General features: G+C 37.6%; 1 protein-coding gene across 2 annotated transcripts; it reads left to right on the top strand.

Moving 5' to 3' along the window:
- Positions 1–4,177: 4,177 nt before the first annotated feature.
- On the top strand, positions 4,178–22,104 carry UBE2J1 (ubiquitin conjugating enzyme E2 J1). 2 transcript variants are annotated; one of them, XM_008640258.2, is made up of 7 exons: positions 4,178–4,280; positions 5,935–6,066; positions 6,631–6,715; positions 8,122–8,227; positions 10,104–10,233; positions 13,935–14,066; positions 20,883–22,104. In XM_008640258.2, exons 1-7 carry the CDS (start codon positions 4,182–4,184, stop codon positions 21,153–21,155), a joined length of 957 nt encoding a protein of 318 aa, XP_008638480.2. In that variant the 5' UTR covers positions 4,178–4,181; the 3' UTR covers positions 21,156–22,104. The 2 variants fall into 2 exon arrangements, with proteins under 2 accessions (XP_008638480.2, XP_017598389.1); XM_017742900.1 differs by lacking the exon at positions 13,935–14,066 and having other exon boundaries at positions 20,883–21,218.
- The last annotated feature ends 519 nt before the right edge of the window (positions 22,105–22,623 follow it).

The raw sequence follows: 22,623 nt of genomic DNA, 5'->3' as shown, positions 1-22,623 counted from the left end.
TCAGGCACTCTTGGCTTGATGGTCAGGTATAGAGTGGAGGAGGCAATAGAGTGGAGGGGGGAAGAAAACAAAGCCAGCTGGAGTTAAGAAGACCCTCCCAACATGTCACCCATGACACATGCATGTAATTGAAGGGACTTGATGCTTGTCTCAAATGGTTTATGTGATTTCAATTTTTAAAATTTTTCTTATTGTTGTCTGTTTTTTGTAACTGTAGATAGTAGCCTCATTAATAGACAAACATGTAACAAAGATGACCTGTGTTTTACTAATAGCTTAAGTGGATTGAGTAGTTACAGAAGTTTCTCTGAGATGAAGGGTTTTATGAGAGTTTTACTTTCATTGGAAAACCTGTATTCAGTAAATAAGTTGCATCCTTACTTGTGCTGTTTTGGTCAGCAGAGCCATAGGGAAAAATTACTACTTCTTCTATATTTCTTCTGAGTAGACCTCTAAATCTTGCTTAAAGTGGGAAAAAAAAAAATAGCCGTCATAAATAAAAAGGTAGGAAACATTTGCCAAAGCAGTAAAAGCTGTCAAGTTGTTTTATTCCTCTTTCCCCAGATTAGGTAAGTCAACTTGAAAGATTGAGCGATCTCTAGCTTTATGCCAGCTGTTTTGGATTCCATTATTTATTTGTTCATTATGTACTTCCTTTTTCAAACAGTACAACTGAAATTTTGGTTTGGGAATTCATTTCAGAATGAAAGGTTTGCTACGCATTTGAGGAAGATACTGTCATGAACAACCTTCTTTTTTTTTTTCTAAAGAAAAGGCATAATGATTTACTAAGAGAACACTGTGGATGTTCAAATCCTGTCATCCCTTTAAGCAATAATACTGACATTTACAAAGACTGATCACTTGCGTTTTCTGTGTCCAGAAGGTGTCCTGAGCCACTAGGTGCAGACTTGTCTAGTTGGGCACATAACCAGCTCCACATAGCAGGAGTACTTGAATGTGACTTCCAGACATATCCAAGAGAAGCAGTTGTGTGAACTGAAGTTTCAGGGTAGCTTAAAGTAAGTGATGATGAAAGTGGAATTTGACTGGACGTGGCTTTTGGCAGAAATAAATCTACGAATCATATATGCATATATTGTACAGATTCTGTTCATTAATTGTTATTCCACCACTCAATCCTAAAGCATGCTGGGGGCTTTAAATTTGATTCTCAGATTTTTAATATCCATATTTTGCTTTTCAGAAAATTTTGATAAGTTCAGTGTAACACAAGAGGCAGGCTGTCAGGCAGAGTCTCTGACCTGTAGTATTCTCTTTCCTCCTCAGGGCAGTAGACAGTTCCCACACTTCCTGCTGGGTAGGAGGTGTGTAATCTCTAGTCCAGGAACTTAATTTCCTCAGCATTTAATTTTGATGAACATTGATAAAGTGTTGCTGAGTGTATCTGTGAAAGTGTGGTTATTTTTCATGCTGATGATTATGCCACATTAAAAAATAAATTGATAATTGTGTCTCTAAAACCTGTCTTAGACAAATTCAGTGTCTTGACTTCTCTTTTTTTGGCTGAATTAGTGATACTCTTTGACTTCATTGATAGTCTGCAATTCTTTATTTCAAATGGGCCCAAACCATTCTGATTTTTCAGAATTGCCATTGCCAAATGTTTACTCGGTGACTCAGTGTGACTTAATTGGGTTGAAATACCATAACTTGTTGAAGGCAGACTTTGTGAATTATGCTTCTTTCTTCCACCACAGTTTTTGGTAGCCAAAGGAGGAGCTGTGTTCATGAATACTGCAGCAGTGCTTAAAGAAGAAACAGTTTCATGCTTTCTTCACTGGATCACATGTTCTCAGAATGAACCTTTATTGCTCCAGGCTTTTCTTTGCAGCCTCTCAGTTGGCATTTTTCAGCAATGTGGGAAGAGAAGCACAGAATGGTTTGGGTTGGCAGGGATCTTTAAAGGTCTTCTAGTTCAGCCTCCCTGCCTCAGGCAGGGACACTTTCAGTTAGATTGCAGCTCAAAGACGTGTCCAACTTGACCTTCAGTGCTTCCAGGGATGAGGCATCCACAACTTGTTCTCTGGGCAACTTGTTCCAGTGCCTCATTGCCCTCACTGTAGAGAATTCCTTCCATATGTCCAATCTAAACCTACTCTTTGAGTTTTAAACCATTGGCTCTTGTCTTGTCACTACAGGCTGTGGTAAAAAGTTTCTTCTTTCTTACAAGCATCTTTTAGGTATTGAAAGGTCACACTAAAGTCTCCCCAGAGCCTTTTCTTCAGGCTGAACAACCCCAGTTCTCAGCCTTTCTGCATACACATGTGCTGCTTAGAATCATGAAATAATAGAAAGGCTTGGGTTGGAAAGCGCCTTAAAGATCACCTGCTTCCAACCCCCCTGCCATGGGTAGGGGCACCTTTCTTTATACCGGGTTGCTCAGAGCTCCATCCAACCTGGCCTGGAACACTTTCAGGGATGGGGCATCCACAACTTCACTGGATAATTTGTTCCAGCACCTCACCACCCTCACAGGAAAGAAATTTTTCCTAATATCTAATCAAAATCTACTCTCATTCCCCCTGTCCTGTTGCTGCATGCTCTTATAAAAGTCCCTTTCCCATCTTTCTTGTAGGCTCTCTTCAGGTACTGGAAGGCTGAAGTTATGTCACCTGATAGATTTTTAAGATGTCCTGGGTTGCTTAATACTGAAAACTTCTTATAAGCAAATTATCTCTGTGGTACATGAGAGCTAAATTAGATTTTGCTGTGTTTCATGCCCCAAGAGTGGAATAGTATTATGCTCTAATAGCTTTCCTGCAGTGAACATGGGTGACTGCACATGATGCTGTTATGGGAGACTGTATTTCTTCTTTCCTGTCTTGGTGCCTCAGCTGGGAAATCTCAGAAACAGTTGTCTGCCTTGTCCATGACTGCTCTGTCTTTATTAGGCTTCGTTACATATATTCTCAGTTTTCTCATGGTCACCCTTTTGCTTCATGGGGTGTTTGCTCCTGAATTAGCTCATCCTGGTGCATGCCACTCTTCTTCTGAAGGCAAGTGTCCAGGCTTGTTGGCTGTGAGCCAATGCTGAGTCCAAAGCCTTTTCTGGTCCAGACTGGTTATCTTATTATTCCTCTCTAATGAACTGGTAAACCTTAATGAAGATGAAAGAGACAAACTGTTATTCAGCAGAATGCTGCTACCTGTGATGTGACCTGGTGGGATTTGTAAATTGTTTAATTGACACTTCCCTGTGGCAGCAGCATAACTGGGGTAACTGGCGGCAGCAAATTTCCACATAATCGTTGTTCTTTTTGGGTTGTAAGAAGTGAAATTCTCAAACTTCGAGCCATTGTTTATAGCTGTCCAAAAGCATGAAGGAGGAAAAGAACTTCTCACAGTAGACTGGAAGGAAAATTCCTCTGTGGGGTGGTTAGAGTTTTTTATTAGACATTAATGTATGGTGCACATGAGGGCACCTGGAAGTACAAGTGTTGTAGCAGCTTACAAAGTGGCCAGAAGAAGGAGATGCAGAAAATACAGATGATGCTGGTATTTCTGAAGTAGAAGGTTGGAGAAGGTTACTAATGACTATCCTGAAGTTATGATAGAAAAATACCTGGGCATTCACACTCAGTGGCAGGTTCCAACTGCAGAGGCCCTGGGTAAATTTTTATGGCTAGGCATATGTGTTTCCAAACCAAATAAAAACTTCATCTCCTCTCACTGGTGATGTGTTGGTTTCTGTCCAGTATTACTGTGACCTCCCTTTGAACAACTCAGGGAGTAGTCACATAATTGTTACGGGAGGTATCAGGATAAAGCTTTTCAGCAGTTGTTAAAGATGCACATCTTTGATGTCCTGTATCATAAAATATTGAGGTTGTTAGCCGTGTATATCTTGTAGTCTGAAACTCTGTTAATATGTATGTTTTTCCTCCTGTCTGGTGCAGTTACTAATATAAAACTACTTCAGTCCCAGTGTTCAGTATTGAGAAACTCTGTGACCATGCAACATATTTTTCATAACTTTATGCTTGTATAACCCATTTAAGTTTTATTCATCGTAAGTAATTATATTGTGTCTTGAATTATGAACTCTAGTGAAGAAGCTGGAATATGCTGGAAAAGATTAGTTAGCTGAGTAGAGTTCTTCAAGAAATGTTTTATGTATTTTTCTATGCAATGCATATTAATTTATTTTCTTCATTTTCATGTCTTATGCCTTTTTTTTTTCAGCTGTCAAACGTTTGATGAAAGAGGCTGCGGAACTGAAGGATCCTACAGATCATTATCATGCACAGCCTTTGGAGGTTTGTTTCTCTATATGTTTGCAAGAGCTTGTAGTTAGGCAGTTTTATTCACATATACTCTTAATTAATATATACTTCTCTAAAATGCATATATATTTAAAATGTACATATTTAAGTGCTAGCAAACCTCTTTTTTTCCCTATGATGGAAATCAGCAGCAGAATTCAACTTCACTGGTTTTGTAGTTCCAGGTTTTTGGTGAAAGTACGTAATAGTTTTACATTGCACCTGAGTAGTTTTATGGCATGGATGTGTTTATTCCCCCATCTCCTTTCCAAGACTGTGTAAATACATAATATTTAAGTCAAGTTTTTTGTACCCAAACCTGAAATCGGGCTCAGTTGTTGAGTTGCTCACTGAAATACTTAACCCAAAGTGATCTCTGAGGATTGCTGTTTTGCATTTAAGAAAACCTGTGAAAAACATAAATGTGTGGAATTCTGGATGCATTGTAAGAGAGAGGGATTTCATGTAAGGAGTAGCTTCTTGCCTAAACACCCGGTTAAGTTTTTGGGCTGAGAGGACAACGAAGTTCTGGTGGTTAGAAGCTTAAACAGAAAACCCTTCTAATTTCACTGGATTAATTAAAAAAAGGCACTGTCCTGTGGTATCAGTTGGGAGGTTTGATTTTTAGCTGTTTGCAGAAATGTATAACATGCTAAACATGCTCACGTAATGATGCATGTTCCTAGATGCTATAAAATATACCTTATTGTCTACTAGTTTCTATCTGTACCTTGTTTCCCCTTCCTGTGGTGAAATGAAAGGTTTAATCCTTGCTATTATTTGTAACCTACATGAAGGTCTTACTTCTGGATTGGAACAGTGTCTCACTGGGAAGAGAACAGTGGCAGATGAAAGGAAATGCTGGAAATCTTAACAGTTATCTCCTGTACTTGAAAAATTGTAACTAGGTGGGCAGTCCCAACGCTGTAATACCAGTGTTTAGGATTAGCTGAGGGATTTCGTTCACTGGCAACAAGCCTCCTTTGGGCTCCTGTCCTAACAGGAGGAGTTGTTCTACTTGTAAATACTTGGGAAGTTATTGGCAGCAGAAGTTCTGCTACACAAAAGCCAGCTCAAAACCCCAAAGAAATAATGTTTAAAGAGAAGTTGTTTCAAAGTGTACCTGTTGTGCAATAAGGCACAGTAGCTGTTTCAAAACTGTTAGTGGAAGAGGAAGAATAGGAATTCTCTGGGGTGTGAGTCAAGTCCCTGTGTTGACCTGGGCACAGAAGGAGCTTTGGGGAGGCTGTCATTAGTGTTCTTCTTGGTGTAGGTCTCCCCTTGGTTCTCCAGAGATTTTTGTTAACTGAGGCAAAGATCCAGTTTTCTCTTCATTGACTCAGTTTTCCATCTGCGGGGTAATAAAACTCTTGGCATAATTTATACAGCTAGCGTAAAAAATTTGGATAATGAATTTGAGGGTTTTGGCGAATTATTGTGTAAGAAAATTACCAGAAAACTATAATGTTATATCCTTAGTGCTGCATTCTAGTAACTCTCCACTTGATTTTGACTTTTTAAAACTTCTGCTGAGCACTGTTTCTTCAGCCTGTCCTTGTTCAAGAAAATGGCATTGAGTTGTCTATTTCTGTGACAAACCCTTTTTTTTTTTTTTGTTCCACTTCTTCGATTGATGGGGGCATTTTAGGATAATCTTTTTGAATGGCACTTCACTGTTAGAGGCCCGCCAGATTCAGATTTTGATGGAGGGATTTATCATGGGCGAATAGTGCTACCACCTGAATATCCCATGAAACCACCCAGCATTATTTTGCTGACGGTAAGTAAGCATGCTTACTAGTTTTTCATTTTCATGTCATCAATTTTATCATAGGTGGAGAGAGAGGGAGATTCTTGGCATTTAACATAATGTTGTTTTTGTAAGAAAGGTTGCATAGTACAGTATAACTGAAGATCCAAAATCTTCCAAGATGATTTTGGTAATCTCTAATTGCATGAAGCTTTATGCCTAATAAATTGAAGTTTTTTCCTTCGGGAGAAATCACATTGCTGATGTGATTGTCTAACATTTTGTTCTCCTCATGGGCCCGCTGGGTTTCTGTTGAAAACATTGCACAGATGTAGGAAGGCAGACCTGTAGTTTGGGGCAAAGGCCTTCCTTTGTGCATAGTTTTGTAGAAGGTTTTCTTAATGCACTAATAGAGTCAGATGACAGAGTTCTGTGTTCAGCAAGCTGAATGCCAATTTTGTGAGGTGGCAGTAATACAGTTGTCACATATTGTTTGCATATGGAATTCTTTTGATCATGATTTTTACAACTTTTACCAAAACTCAAGGGTTAACTTCTAGCATGTTTTTTTGTATCCTCCTTCTTCCTTTGAAGGCAAATGGCAGGTTTGAAGTGGGGAAGAAAATTTGTTTAAGCATCTCAGGGCATCATCCTGAAACATGGCAGCCTTCGTGGAGTAGTAAGTAACAATTATTTGGAAAATGTTACCCCTGTCAAACTACTTGTTTCTTAAACTAAAAAAATCTCATGAAGAATATTTATAGTGGAAAAGGAGACAGATTTTGGGGGTGTAAAATTGTGGGGGAATTTGTCAAATGTAAGGTTATGAAAGAGCAAAATAGATGGATTTGGAAATGATATTAAGTAAAAGCCAGGGTTGAGAAACTGAGGGGTGATGGTAAGCTCTACTTTACTTGGATGCATAAGCATTAAGAATTCTCAGACTGTTAGAATATTCTTTGTGGATATTTAAATTGTTCTTATGAAAATAAATGCTATTACTTTGCCCTGTTTTTGTATGATCACTAAAGCCAGCTTGAATATTAATAGAGGGGAGTTTTCAAGTCTAATGGTGTGGTTCTGAGCACTAAGAGGAAAGATAATGTGGTCTGAGTTCAGAATAACTGAATCTGCTCTATTTTTTAAAACACTATTATCACAGAAATTGAGAGTTGGCACAGTTCATCCAAGGCAATATGCTTGTGTTAAAGTAATTTTAGTTTTGCTGAGTACAATATATCAATTATTTCTTGACATATCAGTTTCACTTTTAAAATATGTTGGTAAGATCTTAGGAGTTTTCTAGCAGACCACTCTTCAACTTTTGTTAGGTCTCTTACGTTTTTTAAAAGCACAGAAAATGCTGTGTTTCTAAATAGGAGTTGTAAATACCTGTCTCTTTTCTGTGGTACTTATTTTTGATGTGGTATTTGTTTACTAAATCTATTAGCAAAGTGAATTCTAAAATTTCATTACTTCTCTAAAACAAAATCCAAGTATAGATGTTGTCAAGAGAGATGCTTTAGATGACAATTCTGTTACAAGCAGTTATTAATATTTTAAGTGAGCTCCTTCCCCTATTATGATGACATAAAAGGAACAAACTCTGTGATACTTTACATAAAAGAAAAACACTGAGCATGTATACGGTAAAGTGCAGAATTAATGTCTAATAGAAAGCACACACAAAAAGAATTCCCTGTGAACCTTCTTACCTTCTTCTTCTCCCCCTGCCTTCCCTCCCCTCCCTGTCCCCCTCCCCTTTATATGCCAGTTCTGCCTTACCTTTTTTTGATCATTTTTAAAGTATGGAACACTCTTCTTGTTGGAACATTTTTGTTACAATTGATTTTTTCTTCTCTGTTCGCTGATGGCCTTCTCTTTATTTACAATATGATGTTAAAACAAAACTAAGAAAGCCTTGCAGTGTACCAAAAAAAAACCACCAAACCAGAGCTGCTTGTATGAAATTGACTTGGCAGAATGAAGTTTTGCAGTCAGAGCTGCAACTTTTATGAGTGTGGAATGAGATTACATGACTGTTGTTTCTGCCACCTTGTTTATAGCTCTGTTTTCCCATTTTAGTAAGAACAGCTTTATTAGCCATCATTGGTTTTATGCCAACCAAAGGTGAAGGAGCAATAGGATCTCTAGATTACACACCAGAAGAAAGAAGAGCTCTTGCAAAGAAGTAAGTGCTAAGTTTGTTACTGTAGGTACATATGTATTCACTCACTTTTAGAGTAATGCATTGAGTAGAAAATAAGGTACTTCAGTCTATTATCTTGCATTTATTCCAAATATAAAACAAGTTTGATGCCTTGCATATGTAGTTGGTTTTTTTTCTCTGAATATTGTGCAAACTTGGAACTTGCAGTCAAACAAAATACTTTTGAGAGGGCTCTGTTCTTTCCAGCATTGTGTGGTCATATTAGAGGTTTGTCGGAAATTCAGGCTTGGAGATGTAATTAACATTGTGATCCGGTACTAATTGCAGCATGGAGGGAAAGTGGGTATGATGGAATTGATAGTAAGTGGGGGAGAAAACAACCAAGACAATAATGTATCTTTGCCCTTAAGTACATAATAATAATAATGAAATAATGACAAAATTCTGAAGCAACTGCTTCTAAATGATCTCCAGGAAATTAGCTTAAGATGAGGTTACTATGATGAAATTATTAGCTTAGTGGACAAATGGAAAGCAGTGGGTGTTGTTTATAGGGACTTTATCAAGGCTTTTGGTGTTCTTTCCCTTATCCTCAGTCATGAAGTACAGCCTAGGTAGGTGGGGACAGTAAGGTGGATTAAGAACTGGCTGAGCTGCCTGGCTCAAAGGACTGTGATAACTAACACAATATCCAACTGCAGGCTGGTCACTACTGGTGTATTCCCGGTGTCATTACTGGGGCCAGTGCTATTCAGTGTCATTAGTGGCATTAACAACCTGGATGCTGGGACGAGGTGCACCCTCAGCAAGTTTGCAGGTGAACAGAGCAGAGTAGCTGATATGCCAGAAGGTTGTGCTGCCATTCAGAGGAGCCTCAGCGGGCTGGAGGAATGTCAGAGAAAAGTCCTGCCCCTGGAGAGGAATAACACCAGCTGATTATCTGGAAGGGAGCTTGGAAGGGAAGGTTCTGGTGGAGACCAAACTGATCATGAGGGAGCAGGATGCCCTTGCAGCAAAGAAGGCTGATGGTGTCCTGGGTAGCATGAGGAGAAGCATTGCCAGGCGGTCAAGGGAAGTGATCCTACTTCAGTACTCAGCACTGGTGAGACACCAGGAGTGCTGGGTTCAGGTCGGGGCTGTGGCCAGGTCAGGGTACAAGAAAGATAAGGACTTCCTGGAGCTAATTCAGTGCAGTGCCACAAAGGTGATTGAGGGCTGGAACATGTTTCATACAGGGAGATAGTGAAAGAGCTGGGAGTGTTCAGCCTGGAGAAGAGAAGGTTCAGGGGATTATATCTATGTGTACTAATATCTGAAAGGAGGCTGTAAAGAAGGCAGAACCAGACTCTTCTCAGTGGCATTCAGTAACAGGAGTGAGTCAGTGGGACAGGTTGGTCTTGATACTGTGCTGTCAAGGCTCTACGGTTCCTCACTGGCCTGGAGAGCTGCCTGCAGTGTGCCCCATATACCGATGATGTGTGCAAGAGAGGGAAGGTAAGGTTTTCCTAGAAACCGAAATTCCTGGATTGGAGGTGCAAGCTCCTGGGTCCAGTATAACATTTGTAATAATAGTTAAATCTTTATCACTTATCATTTTTATTTGCTGCAGATATAAAATAGGTTTTTTAATTGTAAGAAATTATTAATAAAGTATAAATAATCGTGTTATGTAAGTCAGTTGTTAATACTTTCCTAAATGACATGAGAGAATTTGTGTTAGTAATATAGATAATTGTCAACATATTTTTTCAAGATAATGTGATTTGAGGCAGAGGGAAGTGTTTCTAAGCTACTGGCCTTGCCACCACTTGACTTTGTATGGATTGTTCTGCAAAAAGTTTGTTTAAACAAGCACACAGGAACACTGAGAACATGCTATTCTGTCATTTGTGGGCAGGTCACAAGACTTCTGTTGTGAAATGTGTGGCACGTCTATGAAGACAGCCCTCTTACCACTGACATCTGGAAGCGTGTCAAGCCAGGCAGACAAGGAGGCTAAAGAACTTGCCAGGCAAATTAGCTTCAAGGTGAAGTCACTGTTTAAACTTTTACCTCTCTTGTATAAAATTAGAAAAAAAATACTGAGGAAAAACTTGTAAATCGCAGAAACATTCATAATTTCAGAAAACCTTCATCTATGGCTATTTGGAAGCCTGTTTTCTTGGTATAGTCTGAAAGAGAAAAATAAGAGTGGATCTCTTGAAATTTGCTAGTTAATAAGTTGTGCATCTCAAGCATTGATTGGTTAATTTTAATTCTAGTGGTGACCAGTGTGGTAAAAACTACCTTTTACTTCCCTATTTTCAGACACTAATAACTTGATTGAATTCTCCAGAATTAGTCTTATCATGAAAGTTCTAGGAAAGTTTGGGCAGAGCTAACCTAAATTTTTTACCTTTGTGATTTTTTTTTTTTTCCCCTTTTGGCTTATGGAAGGAATAAAACATATTACTACTGAAAAATGGTTGCAAATTCTTTTGAACTACTCTGCTACTATCTGAAGATACTGAAAGTTGAACTCTGGTATGGAAGTTGCTGTGACCGAAAAATGTGTTCTCTAGCTTGTGTTTCAGTGAAAGCAAGGTTTGTTTAGACAAATACATTCCTTAGAGAATTGCATGTCTTGCATGCACAGTGTTGTTTTTCACTGGGTTTACCACTAAACTCTTAAGTCAGCCACGGAGGAAGACTACTGTGCATGAGGGCAGGGAGCTACAGTTATTTTATGACAATGCGGCATTAGTGCAGAGCACATCCTCACTAAGGCCAAGGCTGGCAATATGTCCTCTTTTGTCACCCATGTTCTTCTAACGCTGTCCTAAAGGCTACTTTTACTTTTTTTGTGTGCCATGAAAGCAAAGATGGTCGTCTTCTGAGCATCCCTGCCAATTTTGCAGGACATGCATGTTCTCATGCCATAACGCTTATGATAAAAACATCTCCAAGTATTTTACAAAGATGAGATAGAGGGACAGAGTTCTAAAGCTGAGCTACTTGGAGAAGCAATGGACTGCTTTTTCCTGGCTTTTTAAAAATATATAAGGGTTTAAAATTGTAGGATTGATTTTTACTTAAGAACTGCTAATCTTCATCAGAGAAATTCTAGAAATATCAGAGTATGTTTTTATTTGGGCTTCTTCTGTGAGAGAAAATTCGTAGCTTACATTTCATACCTTTTTCAGATTTAAAATGAAAGACTTAGGGACATCAGTCTTTAAAGAACATTGGTGCTTTCCATGTACCTATATGCTTGACACCACCTCCTAAGAACAAGCACTTGTCAGGGAAAAAATGAACAAAAGTCTTAGGTTTCTACAGCCTTTTACAATCCGTTGTGGGGTTTTTTTAGTAAGGTAAAACAGTTCTGTCCTCTGATTGCATCCTTCTTCCCATCTCAAATCAAATTTTAGGGGTTGGGGTTTTTTAAGCTTCCTGCTTCTCTGCTTTGCTTGACTTTCTTATCTGTTTGATGTTAGGCTGAGGTGTTCAATTGATGTGTTTGTAATAAACTAATAGTATGAATTACTAGCAGGAAATACAGAAGTTTTCAATCATTTGGATATATTCCATGTCAATTTATGGGGTAAGATTTAACATCAGATTGCTGATTGAGTGTATAATGTGAGAGAGTCTCTCTACTAGCAAACATACTAGCAAACTCTGCATTAGCTTCATCCTTAAAGAAGAGATTTCCTAACTTTGTGTAGGTGATCCCAGGATTATTGTGTTTCTTACCAGCTTTAAACAAAGTGGTAATTTAAAAAAAAGCCCCATGTGTGGTATTGAGATAGGAATATGAAATTCAGGAGGGAAAAAAAATCCAACACACTTTCTCATTACGGTTTTCCTGCTTCTGTGAACATCCACCTTTGTTCCTGTCTGTTTTAATAGAAAATTATATTTTGTATTAGTTTTATATTGACTTCCAAAATTTTTTCTGCATTTTAGGTGTTATATAACAGAAATTCCATTTTGCTTAAAAAAGGAAAGAAAAAGAAATTACTGATAGCATATGTATCACTGTAAAACAGTATAGTTTACCTTCATGTTGCCGTTACAAAGCATATTTTGCAGTAAAATTAATTCTCTGCTCACCATCATTATTATGTTTAAATATGTTGGTCATCTTTTGAATGTTAGTCTGACTTCAGTCTAGATACTAGACTTAGTACTTTCATAAACTAAAGTAAATCATATGCACATTTTGTAGTCCTTTATAGAGATTAACAGTAAAGGTTAAATAAGCTCATCTTGGAAAAAGGAAGAGTATGAAAATCAGTACTCACAGGTTCCAGGGAACTTATGATTGAATGTAGGAAAGAAGCGTTTTCAAATTGCTGGAGCAGACTACCCAGACAGGCTGTGGAATCCCCAGCTTTGGAGATGCTCAAAACTTGTCTGGACATGACTCTAGAGAGAGTTGGTCCAGGGACATCTAGAGGTCTATTCCAGTCTAAATTTTTCATAATTCTGTGTTGCTTTGTTGATGATCCATTTTTGAATCATAACTTTTCCTGTCTGATATTACTGTTCATAATAGTCAAATGCAAGGGGAAAGCAGTGTTGTCAGCTTCTAAATTTTCAAATGTTAAATCCATCTCCAGATTGTTTCGGTGCCATATTTCTTGGATTCTCTTGAGGTAATACACATCAAGAAAGAGAGAACTTAATTTCCTCACACTAAATAGTATAATGAAAGAATATTATACTGTGATCTTATCAGTTTGTTGTCACCATAACTGGTTGTTTTCTAATACACCGTTTGTATTTCTTGCTACTACTACCACCACTACTTATATCTGCATTTGAAGACAGTTACTAGATTTGAAGTTGTCGTCCTTGTAATAAATTGGGATCTAGACACATGACTTGGGAGGTGACTTGCTTACTGATAAAAATTGGTCTGGTCATGACTTCTTTTTTTATTTGAAATGTGTCAATTTTAAAAGTATTTCAGTTCAGCACTATAATGGTACATACTTTTCCATTCCCAAGAGATTATTGCTAGCATGTATACTAGGGTTTGTGTTCTCCTACATGATACTACTGATTTCTTGTCTCAGATTTCCTAGGCATGAAACCTAAATTCTGGGAAATAATGCCTAGTAGACATTTTGTAAATGTATACGAAAGCAGTATCATAAGATACATTTTTTGTTTTACTCTGTGCTGAAATTTAAATACTGAATATTGGTATGCATATACTACCCAATGTAGTGTCATGCATATATGCCCACTCTGTCTGTGAGGCAACTTTGGTACTGAAACCAGTATAGCCACATTACATTAGCACTCACAAGACGCTCCTTAGTCTTGTGGGGGAACAGGCTGTGCTACTTCACTTGTATCAACAGTAGGTCAGCATTGTCTTAAGGACATGCAAAACACAAGTTTTAAAAATGGTGTTATTCTGACATAATGTCCTGGATCTTCTAAAGAATTTTATTTTTTGCTCTCTACATCTGTGCTTTTTTTGAATGTTGTATTTGTTTTTACGTGCAAACAAACTTCAAAATTGTTTTTTAAACTGCACATTTGCAGACTTTTTTAAAGAATGAAAATTTCTTTAACGTATTGCTGTGTGATTGAGATGCAACTGGCACATCTGATTATTACATTTTGGTAAGCCTCATATTCTCTACAATAAAATACACATTCCACAATAAGCCAGATCTTTTTGGAGCAACTTTGATCTTGTCTGTGAAGTGTACATATGTGCTTCTTGTAGGCAGAGGTCAATTCATCCAGGAGGTCTGAGGCTGGACCCTCAAACGCATCAGGACTGAACCACTCTGCTGCTTCATGTGAGCCTCAGCAGGATGGTGCAGCTAGAGCATTCCCAGATCCAACAAGTGCGACGGTATGGTCCATCTTTGAGCTTTATTGGGCATAGTCTGAACATGAAATTGGTTCTCTTAAGCTGAGTCCTGATTAAGAGTATGTAGTTCACATATTTATTCTGGAACTCTTGCATACTTTTATATAAAATCTATTAGCAAATAGTGTGCTGAATAACTTTTAGAAATAGCAATCTCTGCTTTCACTTCCTTCCCTTAAAACAACAAATAAAGTTCTTTTAGCAGTTCTTCTTCCCAATGTTTCCTTTAATTACATTAAGTGTTGATTAAAATTTTATGGTGTCTGAAGCACTACAATTTACCATCTGCATAATGTAGCATGGGTTTTTTTCAACAGAATTCTTAGCCAGAGGCAAAAAATGTTTCAGTGATAACCTGTAGCTTTTAAATATTAATCAATACTATCTCCCTGCCTTTTATAACGTCTTAAGTAACTCTAAAATATTCTTACCATTTGAAGTATGACACTTATGTTTTAAAACTGCTAGGTGTAGGGCTTACATAAAGGTTTCAGAAGTGACTGAGGTCTGGTGATGGGCCAAGGCAGCTGCTGATAGAACTGTTGCAAATGCAATCTAAATTCACTGATAAATTGCAGGCAAATCCCAGCTAAGCTGCCTTTTTTAGAGAGGATGGGGCTGCAGATTGGTTAAAAAACCTAAAACATGTCAAATAACGTCAGAACATCTGTTGTGTGTTTGAAACATATTTTCAAGCTACGTAGAAATATAAACATGCTAATAGCATACTTTTTTTCTCCACAAGAAGAATTTTTCCAGATTGTTCAGGATTTAATAAACCATTTTATTTTATTCTTCTTGTTACAAATCCTGGCTAATATAGTAGAAAGAGCTGACATACCAAGGCATTGCTGGTGTTTTCTTGAGGAGAGAAACTTTTTAAAATTAATCACACTTTTAAGAAAACTGGTTTTATCAATTATACTGATTTAATAATTAATGATAAATTTAATTTCCAGAAGAACAGGCCCATGGGAAATCAGACCTTTAAACATATAAATGCATGTAAAATATTTTTATATATGATTAACTGTAAATGATAAGCAGGTTCATGTTTTAGGGAATTAATATTCGGGATTTTTAGTTTTAGTTTGAACCAACACCTGTGTTTCTGAGCTGTCACATTTTGAGTGTTAGGAATTATCTGGAGCCATTCAGTAGGGAAAACAGACACAAAGTGGAAGAAAGAAATGTGTAACAGGAAAGACTATTTTAAGGAATTTGAGCTTGCTATTTTTGTGTTCTTATTCATGTGAAAGTTAATAGAAATCTTTTCAAAGTAGGGCACTCTGGGCCTTGTTCTGTTTAGATGTGTGAAAGACTACCCATGCTAACCTCAGATCTTTTCTACTCAGCTGGGTTTCTTACATGTGTAAAATCTGTTTATTGAGTTCTTGTTATGTAAAGACCTGATTAAGTCTGCCTTATTAAGTTGTGTTAGATGTAGGCAGCACCAAAACATATTATTCTCTCTTCGTGGATAAAATAAATGTTTGCCATGTACTCTACAATGTGTGTTTAATTAAAAGCTATTGTAGAAAATTTGCTGGGTTTACTCTCTTTGAAAAGAGTATAAAGGGGAGAGGTAGGCCCAGTGCTGAATTCTTGTATTAGTTTGTGTAATTCCTTCTGGTACAGTAGATTAATGTGTCTCACTCTGAAGCCATGGGACCTTTTGTCTTTCTAAACAATACAGAGGTGAATACTAGAAGTAATCATGCAGAAAAAATGGAGTGTTACCTTTCTTTTGCTCCTAGAACAGTTGTAACCAGTCTTTACATTAAAGACACAATGGTAAATAGGTGCTAAGGAAAGGCTCACCCCTACGTGAAGGTGAAGGAATCTCTAGACTGTGTTTTACTGTGCGACTGCTTCATGTTTGTTCTCTCCAGCAACAGTTCTCCATTCCATAATGTTTTATACCTTTAAGTATAAAGGACAGGGATTTTTAAAATGTATTAATGGCAATATATTTGTGAGCACAGTGATGTCCTTTCTGGGACAGGCTTAACATAATTCTTGTATGAAGAGCACACTGAAACGTGTCTCTGGCATGGCATCACTTTGTGTCCATTCCTTTGTTCTGTGGGGGCCCTTATTCCTGAAGAGAGAATTTTTCATTCCATCAGAAGAAAATATATTTTCAGTTAGCTCTCCCTTCTGTCAGCTTTCACTTAGGGAAAGGATTGTATGCCCACTGACTAAAGAAGGACCAAGACTTACAGTGTTTCAGTTAAGCATGTGTTTTTCCGATTTCAAAACTCAGTTTGAAACCGCTGTTTATATTTTGGCTGTCATTGTGTTACTCAGTACTTCAGTCTTACAGATTCTTGCCCTTTGAAGATACATGCTGTGTAGTTGCCTCATGGATGTGTTTGTCTATGCTGTGGGAGAGGTGCACTCAGAGTTCTTGACTTTCGTGCTTCCCCTACATGACCATGTCTTCCAGGTCACTTCCCTTCCTCCCCACCTTCTCTCGTCTTTTTGCCACACCAGCTGTGGTTGTTCCCATTCACAGCCCTGTTAGTAATGACTGGAATGTGCAACACTGGTGCAGATGTTGCACGTTGGCTGCTAAGTTTTATGTGCCTGTATTATTAAACATTTATCAAGGCTTTAAACAGCTTATTTTTCAAGGAAGAAGAAGAAGGGGAAGGGGTTGGCTCTCATGCCAGTGAGAGCTGCTTCCCAAGAGAACTTGTCACAACAACTTTATTGAGGTTTGCCAGGTGCAAGGCAACGAGTACAACAGCATGAGAACAAGAAAAGGAACAACACTACTCTGGAAAATGCTTCCACAGCAACCTGTATAAAAGGATACAGAGCTGCAAAGAACCGTCTTTAGGCATTAATAAGAGTAAAACACCAGGCTGTCCAAGGCATTACGCGACACAGTACGTCTGAGGAGTCTAAACCCAGCGCAGAGAACACCTCTGGACTACTTCTGACAATATTTTTTTTTCTTTTTTTTTTTTTCTTTTGATTTGTAGTTGCTGTCTGCTCAGGCCAAAGTAGTGGTACATTATTCTTGTTTCAGTATTCAAATTGCAGGCAAGGTACTACTGAAAGTTGGCTTGATAAAAGTAATTGCCCTTAGTATTAAGGTGAGATCCTTCCACATCTGAGCAAAACAATGTTTTTGAAGGAATATATTATAGATACTCAGGTTTGACTTGGGTTGGACTCAGGTCCAGTGGTCACCTAAATTTTGGTACCAAAACTCTGATCACAGTCTGTGGGACTCTTTGGTGGACACTGGAGAGTACTGCAGTTTACTCAGCAGCAGAGGCTGGTAGGCTGCATTTCTCTGTCTTCCCCCCTGATTGCGCTGACTAAATCCATGTGGATTATGGGTGTCTGAACTCCCACCGAATCTGTAGCAATACATTTGGTGTATTAATATGGAATGATGTCCCACCTTGGGGCTTATAGCTAATGAATAAAGTTGATGCTTGATAAGCTTTATCAAGGAACAAGGTAAAAATTGTGGTTAGGCTGTTTTCTGATAAGCTGGGAATACATTAAGCCTCAGTACACCTGTTAGTAAACAATATCCTATAGTAGTGAGCTGCACTGATAGTAGTGGCTGGATGAAGCATTATGAGGGCCAATAAACAGTGTAACTGAAGCCAGCTACTCTTGAGCTGATGAAGGAGGTTTCTGTCAAAAAATGAGGCTGTGTTCTGATGCATGAGATTTATAGAAGCCCTTATCTTTAATCATAAGTTCTGAATGATATATTGGTAAAAAGTGTTTCCCTTTATCTCTGTTAAGGGGTGTCTTAGTTTTGTAATACTACAGCAACAATTTTAAATGTCTTGGCAATTGACAATACTTGTCCCAACTTTGATTCATTAAAAAATAGATGTTTTTCATATTAGCCATTAAGCCATGCTGTGTCAAACTTTGGCTTTTCTTCAGTTGGAAGTCACACAAACAAACAAGTATTTCACCTATCCTGATATCTGCATCTGTCCCCAGATCATTAGTATAAGTGAAAGAGACTTCAGTAACCCAGACGATTTATATGGTTCTGTGTTCCTAGAGTTTGCTGTATTTTTAAAACATCCCTTCTAAGATGATTATTTAATCCTTCTAGTATTCTGATAAAATTTTTTTAAATAATGGCCTGGAGATATAAAGGATGCAATGAATTTCACCATTCTTCAGTAGACTAAACATGTTGCAAATTTCCTTACTTGCATTTTGTTAGACGATACAAGTTTTTGTTAACTCTGATATAAGTGTATTTTACTGAAATAGCTTATTCATCAAATAATTAATCAGATGTCCTTGGAGCAAAGTTTTCTATCAGTCCAAACAGTTTCAGAAGTTTCAGAAATAATATGACATGTAGTAATATAAATAGTATGTAATAATATTACATGTGTGTATTAAATGTCTGTAAAGATAAGATCAGCTGCTAAAGGTGACTACAATGTAACTATTATTAAATATTTCTATTTTTAGTCTGTTAAGCCCTCATCCATATTTCCAGTGTGGTTTGACAAAAACCATGATTTGGCAGAAATAATTAATGGAACTTGTGTTATGTGAGGTTTTGTGTTAGTCTAAAAAACTTGTAATGTTTGCTTATGAAAAGTTTAAAGACTTGCCATTAGGGTGAAGACAAGATGATTTTGATTTTTTTTGCTAGTACAGCGCATCTGCCACTTTTAGGATTCTTAACAATTTAGTCTTCAAACAAAAAAAAAATCTATCTATCTATCTGTCATTTAAGATACTGTAGCACCAGGACTCAAATTTATATTGGATCATAATCACTCATTTCTTATCTTTCTTCTGCATGTCTGGTAATAGTTGGCCACTGATTGAGAATCTCAAGGTGGTGCATTAGCTGAGCTTTGGGTGAAGCTGTTGGTCTGCTGCCACCCCAATCCATCTATAATTTCCTCAGAAAAATAGCTTAAAACCTTGAAATTCTCAGTGAGATTTCTCTTGAATCACAGATCTGTTCATGTCAGTGTATGACAGCTTGTTCTGTTCAGAACAGGGCCTTTCTGTTTTATTATTAAAGTTTTGCAGTGATGAGAAGATGTGTGGGACAGCCAGTGCTAGGTACTTTTGTTAGTAAGATGGACTAGGAATATTTATAGATTTTTAAAATTTCTTTAAAAACTATTAGAAGAAGAAAAACACTGCCTACTTGAATTGGTAGTTCTTGTGTCCTGAATTCACTTTTGTCCCCCTCACCTTCTGGATGATGGGAATGTAGATGAGTCTAGGAATTTCATTTTTCAAAGACTTGGCTTCCCTAAGTCTTTATTTTCCTTGGCATGAGGAGCTTTCAAGTGAGTTCAGTGTGAAGCAATTTATTTTTTTTGCAGTGTACTGGAAATCATGACAGGCTGCTTGGGGTGTTAGTGGCTGTCTCTGCTGATAAAATGTGTCTTTTAAAAACATTTTTCTTTGAAGCTACCCAAGCTGCTTTGCTTATTTAGGCAAGACACCTGTGTAAACAGGCAAGTTGTCAAATGTGGCAAGTAATTGCGTAAGTACTTCCTTGCCACTGATAAACAGTGGGAAATAATAATGATGAGGAGGTAGGAATGGAAAGCCTCTTCCCTGGGCTAGACAAATCACTGACGAGGTGAAAATTTGTCCACACACAGACCAAGTGATATTTATTGTTTTGTGGATTGTCAAACCTGATACGCAGTTGAGGACATTCCCTATCTGGTCGTGTGGAAAGGTTATCTTTTATGGATATCGTAGATGGCTGAAGCAGTGCTTAAGGTTATGGGTATTGTGTCCATTAAAAGGCTTTGGAAACAAATATAAAATGTCCAGAGTTCTAGTTTTACCTGCTGTAATGATAATCTTTTAGAAGGAAAGGGGGAGAAAGCTAACTCTGGAAAATAGCTGCAAGTTGCTTTAAATAGGAATACCAGAAAACTGTTCTGAGGACTGAAAATAAGACTTAAAAATTTTAAAATCTGCGATTTTTTCTCAGAGCTTCTTTTTTTTTTTTTAAACACTTCAAAGTTGAACCTTGTCAAATGCTTATTTCTTATGACTGTCCTGTATCACTATTTTTGATATTAAATGTCGGAAGTTTGAGCTTTTTAGTCTTGCAAGAAGGATTAGACTGGTGGAAGATCAGATGTCATATTTTCTAGTTCATAAGATTGAAACTTGTTTTCTTCAGTGTAAAACTCTCGTGAGGAGAACATGATTCGCTGAAGTTTCTTTTTTAGTACTTGTAATGTCACACCGAATTTGACCAGTAGAGGGCAATAGATAAGTGCCTGCACACGTGCTGTGCTTGGGAACGCCTGCTGGTATCACGTAGGTGGTTTGTGGTTAGGACTTCTGTTGTGATTTTTTTTTTTCAGTGGTGGTGGTGGTGATGAGAACAGACTTCTGAACCCAGCTGTCCAAAGGAAGCACTGCAGCATTGCTTAATTACAGTACTTGGACTTCTCTCCATCCTTCCTTTGGCTTCCCCAACTTGTTTCCCCTTCAGTATAGGTGACATTGCAAATCCTCAGAGATTTAACTATCTGGAGGATTATTAAAGATTTCGTGAGCAGCAAAGAGTTAAAACAAATCATAGACAAAGATATTTGAAATCTCTTTAACACAAATATGGTTTGACAGAATTCCTTCAGCCTTTTCTTGTCCATAGGACTGCTAATTTTCAGCTATAACAATCTTGTAATTATTAGTGACATGTATTAACAGTTATCTGAAGAGTACATTTTAGTCCTTATGATTTTATCTCTTGCTAATCTTATGTGCTGTATTGTCTCACAACTCCCAACATTTCTTTTCCAGTCTGAAACTCAGAACAGCAGTGCAGTGGCTGGCCAGGAGCGTACTCCAGCTGTGTCCACTACCACCACCTCGATGAGTCCTCGGCAGCGCCGTGCGCAGCAGCAGAGCCAGAGACGGGCCCCGACTTCAACCGACTTCAACCGGGCACAGCAGCCGAGGGTCAACACGAACCACACGGGCTCAACTGTGCTCATCGTCCTGCTGACCTTTGCGCTGGCAGCTCTCATATTTCGTAGAATATGTTTGGCTAACGAGTATATATTTGAGTTGTAAGGTGGTTTGTCCTAACAGCAGTGACTTGAATGCTTCACTGAACATTCTGTATTGGCTATGACATGGAAACTGTTTACAAAGGTTACTTTTGTATTTACGCTTAAATCCTTATGAATGTTAATGTACCTACGGATACATTACTTGTAAGAAAAGCAAAGTTGGACATGCAGCTAGAAGTTTTAATTGAGTGCCCGCTAGATACTTGGAGAAACAGTGCAGTGGAGTAGTAACATTAAGGCATGTGGAATGGGACTAAATTTGTGTCATTTATAAACTAGAAAAAGACAATTTTTAAGAAGTGGTTGATTAAGTTTTTTACGGGGGCATAAACACCCATCTAAGTACCCTAAGTTAGTATGAGATTTGACATTGGAGAGGGGATTATAAAATGAAACACTACTATGTGTTTGTGTCTGATGAACTCCTAATTTAGAGGGAATACAATTTTGTAACCACTTTAGTTTGCCATGACACATTTCCAGAGGGAAAACACATACAAATTGGTTGTGATGCTGCTTTGTGTGTGTGGAAGGGGGAAAAGAGTATGGGAGGAAAGTAGGTGCCAGAAAACTACTTGCATTATTTTGATTTTTATTTTTCGGAACAAAGATTGGATAACCTTTTGAAAGATTTGAATGTCCTCTTCTAGTACTTTCAATTGTATATCTTGTTTTTAAAATTTGAAGATTATACGAAACATGTCTATTCTTGCAATAGTTATAAATATGTAATATAATTATTTACCCAGAGCTATTGTCTTTTAATTATACCAGAAATATACATAATGTGTTGAACTGAATGTTTCATATGTAGTTTTATTTACTAAAGAAAATTTAAACCTTATTATACTTAAATTCTCATATATATGAACATGCTTAAGAGAAATATTTATTACAACCCTGCTAGTAATAAAGTTTCAAGCCAGTCTTTGGATATGTTTCACATATCACATGGCAGTTGGTTTCTTGTTTGTCTGGGGTTTTTTTTGGTTGGTTGGGTTTTTGTGTGGGGGTTTCTTTTGGTTGGTTGGTTTTTTCCTTTGTTACTTTCGGGGCTTTTTTTAATGCGTTCTTTTTTTTTTTTTAACCTAAAATCAATACTTTGGACCCAGAGATCTTCTTATAATAAGTTTATTTTAAAAGTCCCTGGTAATATTCATGAATACTGTGAAAAAGCATGTACAAGCAGTAGGCCTACAATTGTTAGGGTTTTGAGAAGTTTCATCTGTGACTGTTTAAATACTGAAGTAGAAGACAGCAATGGGTGGGATAATCTTCCTCTTGTATTATTACTGTTCAAATTATTGTTCAGCATGTTTATTTCATAGACAAGGAAATTTAGCTAGCTTTCATTTTGTTGCTGTCAAACATGGTAGTGATGCCTGAAGTGGCTACCTAAAAACATTTGAGACTAGACAGGTAGACAGGAGTAAGGGAATAAAGGTAGGTATTTATTTGAAGGGCCTTCA

The sequence above is a fragment of the Corvus brachyrhynchos genome, unplaced genomic scaffold (assembly GCF_000691975.1).
Source record: "Corvus brachyrhynchos isolate BGI_N302 unplaced genomic scaffold, ASM69197v1 scaffold87, whole genome shotgun sequence".
Lineage (NCBI taxonomy): Eukaryota > Metazoa > Chordata > Aves > Passeriformes > Corvidae > Corvus > Corvus brachyrhynchos.
This window is presented reverse-complemented; position numbering and strand designations above follow the sequence as displayed.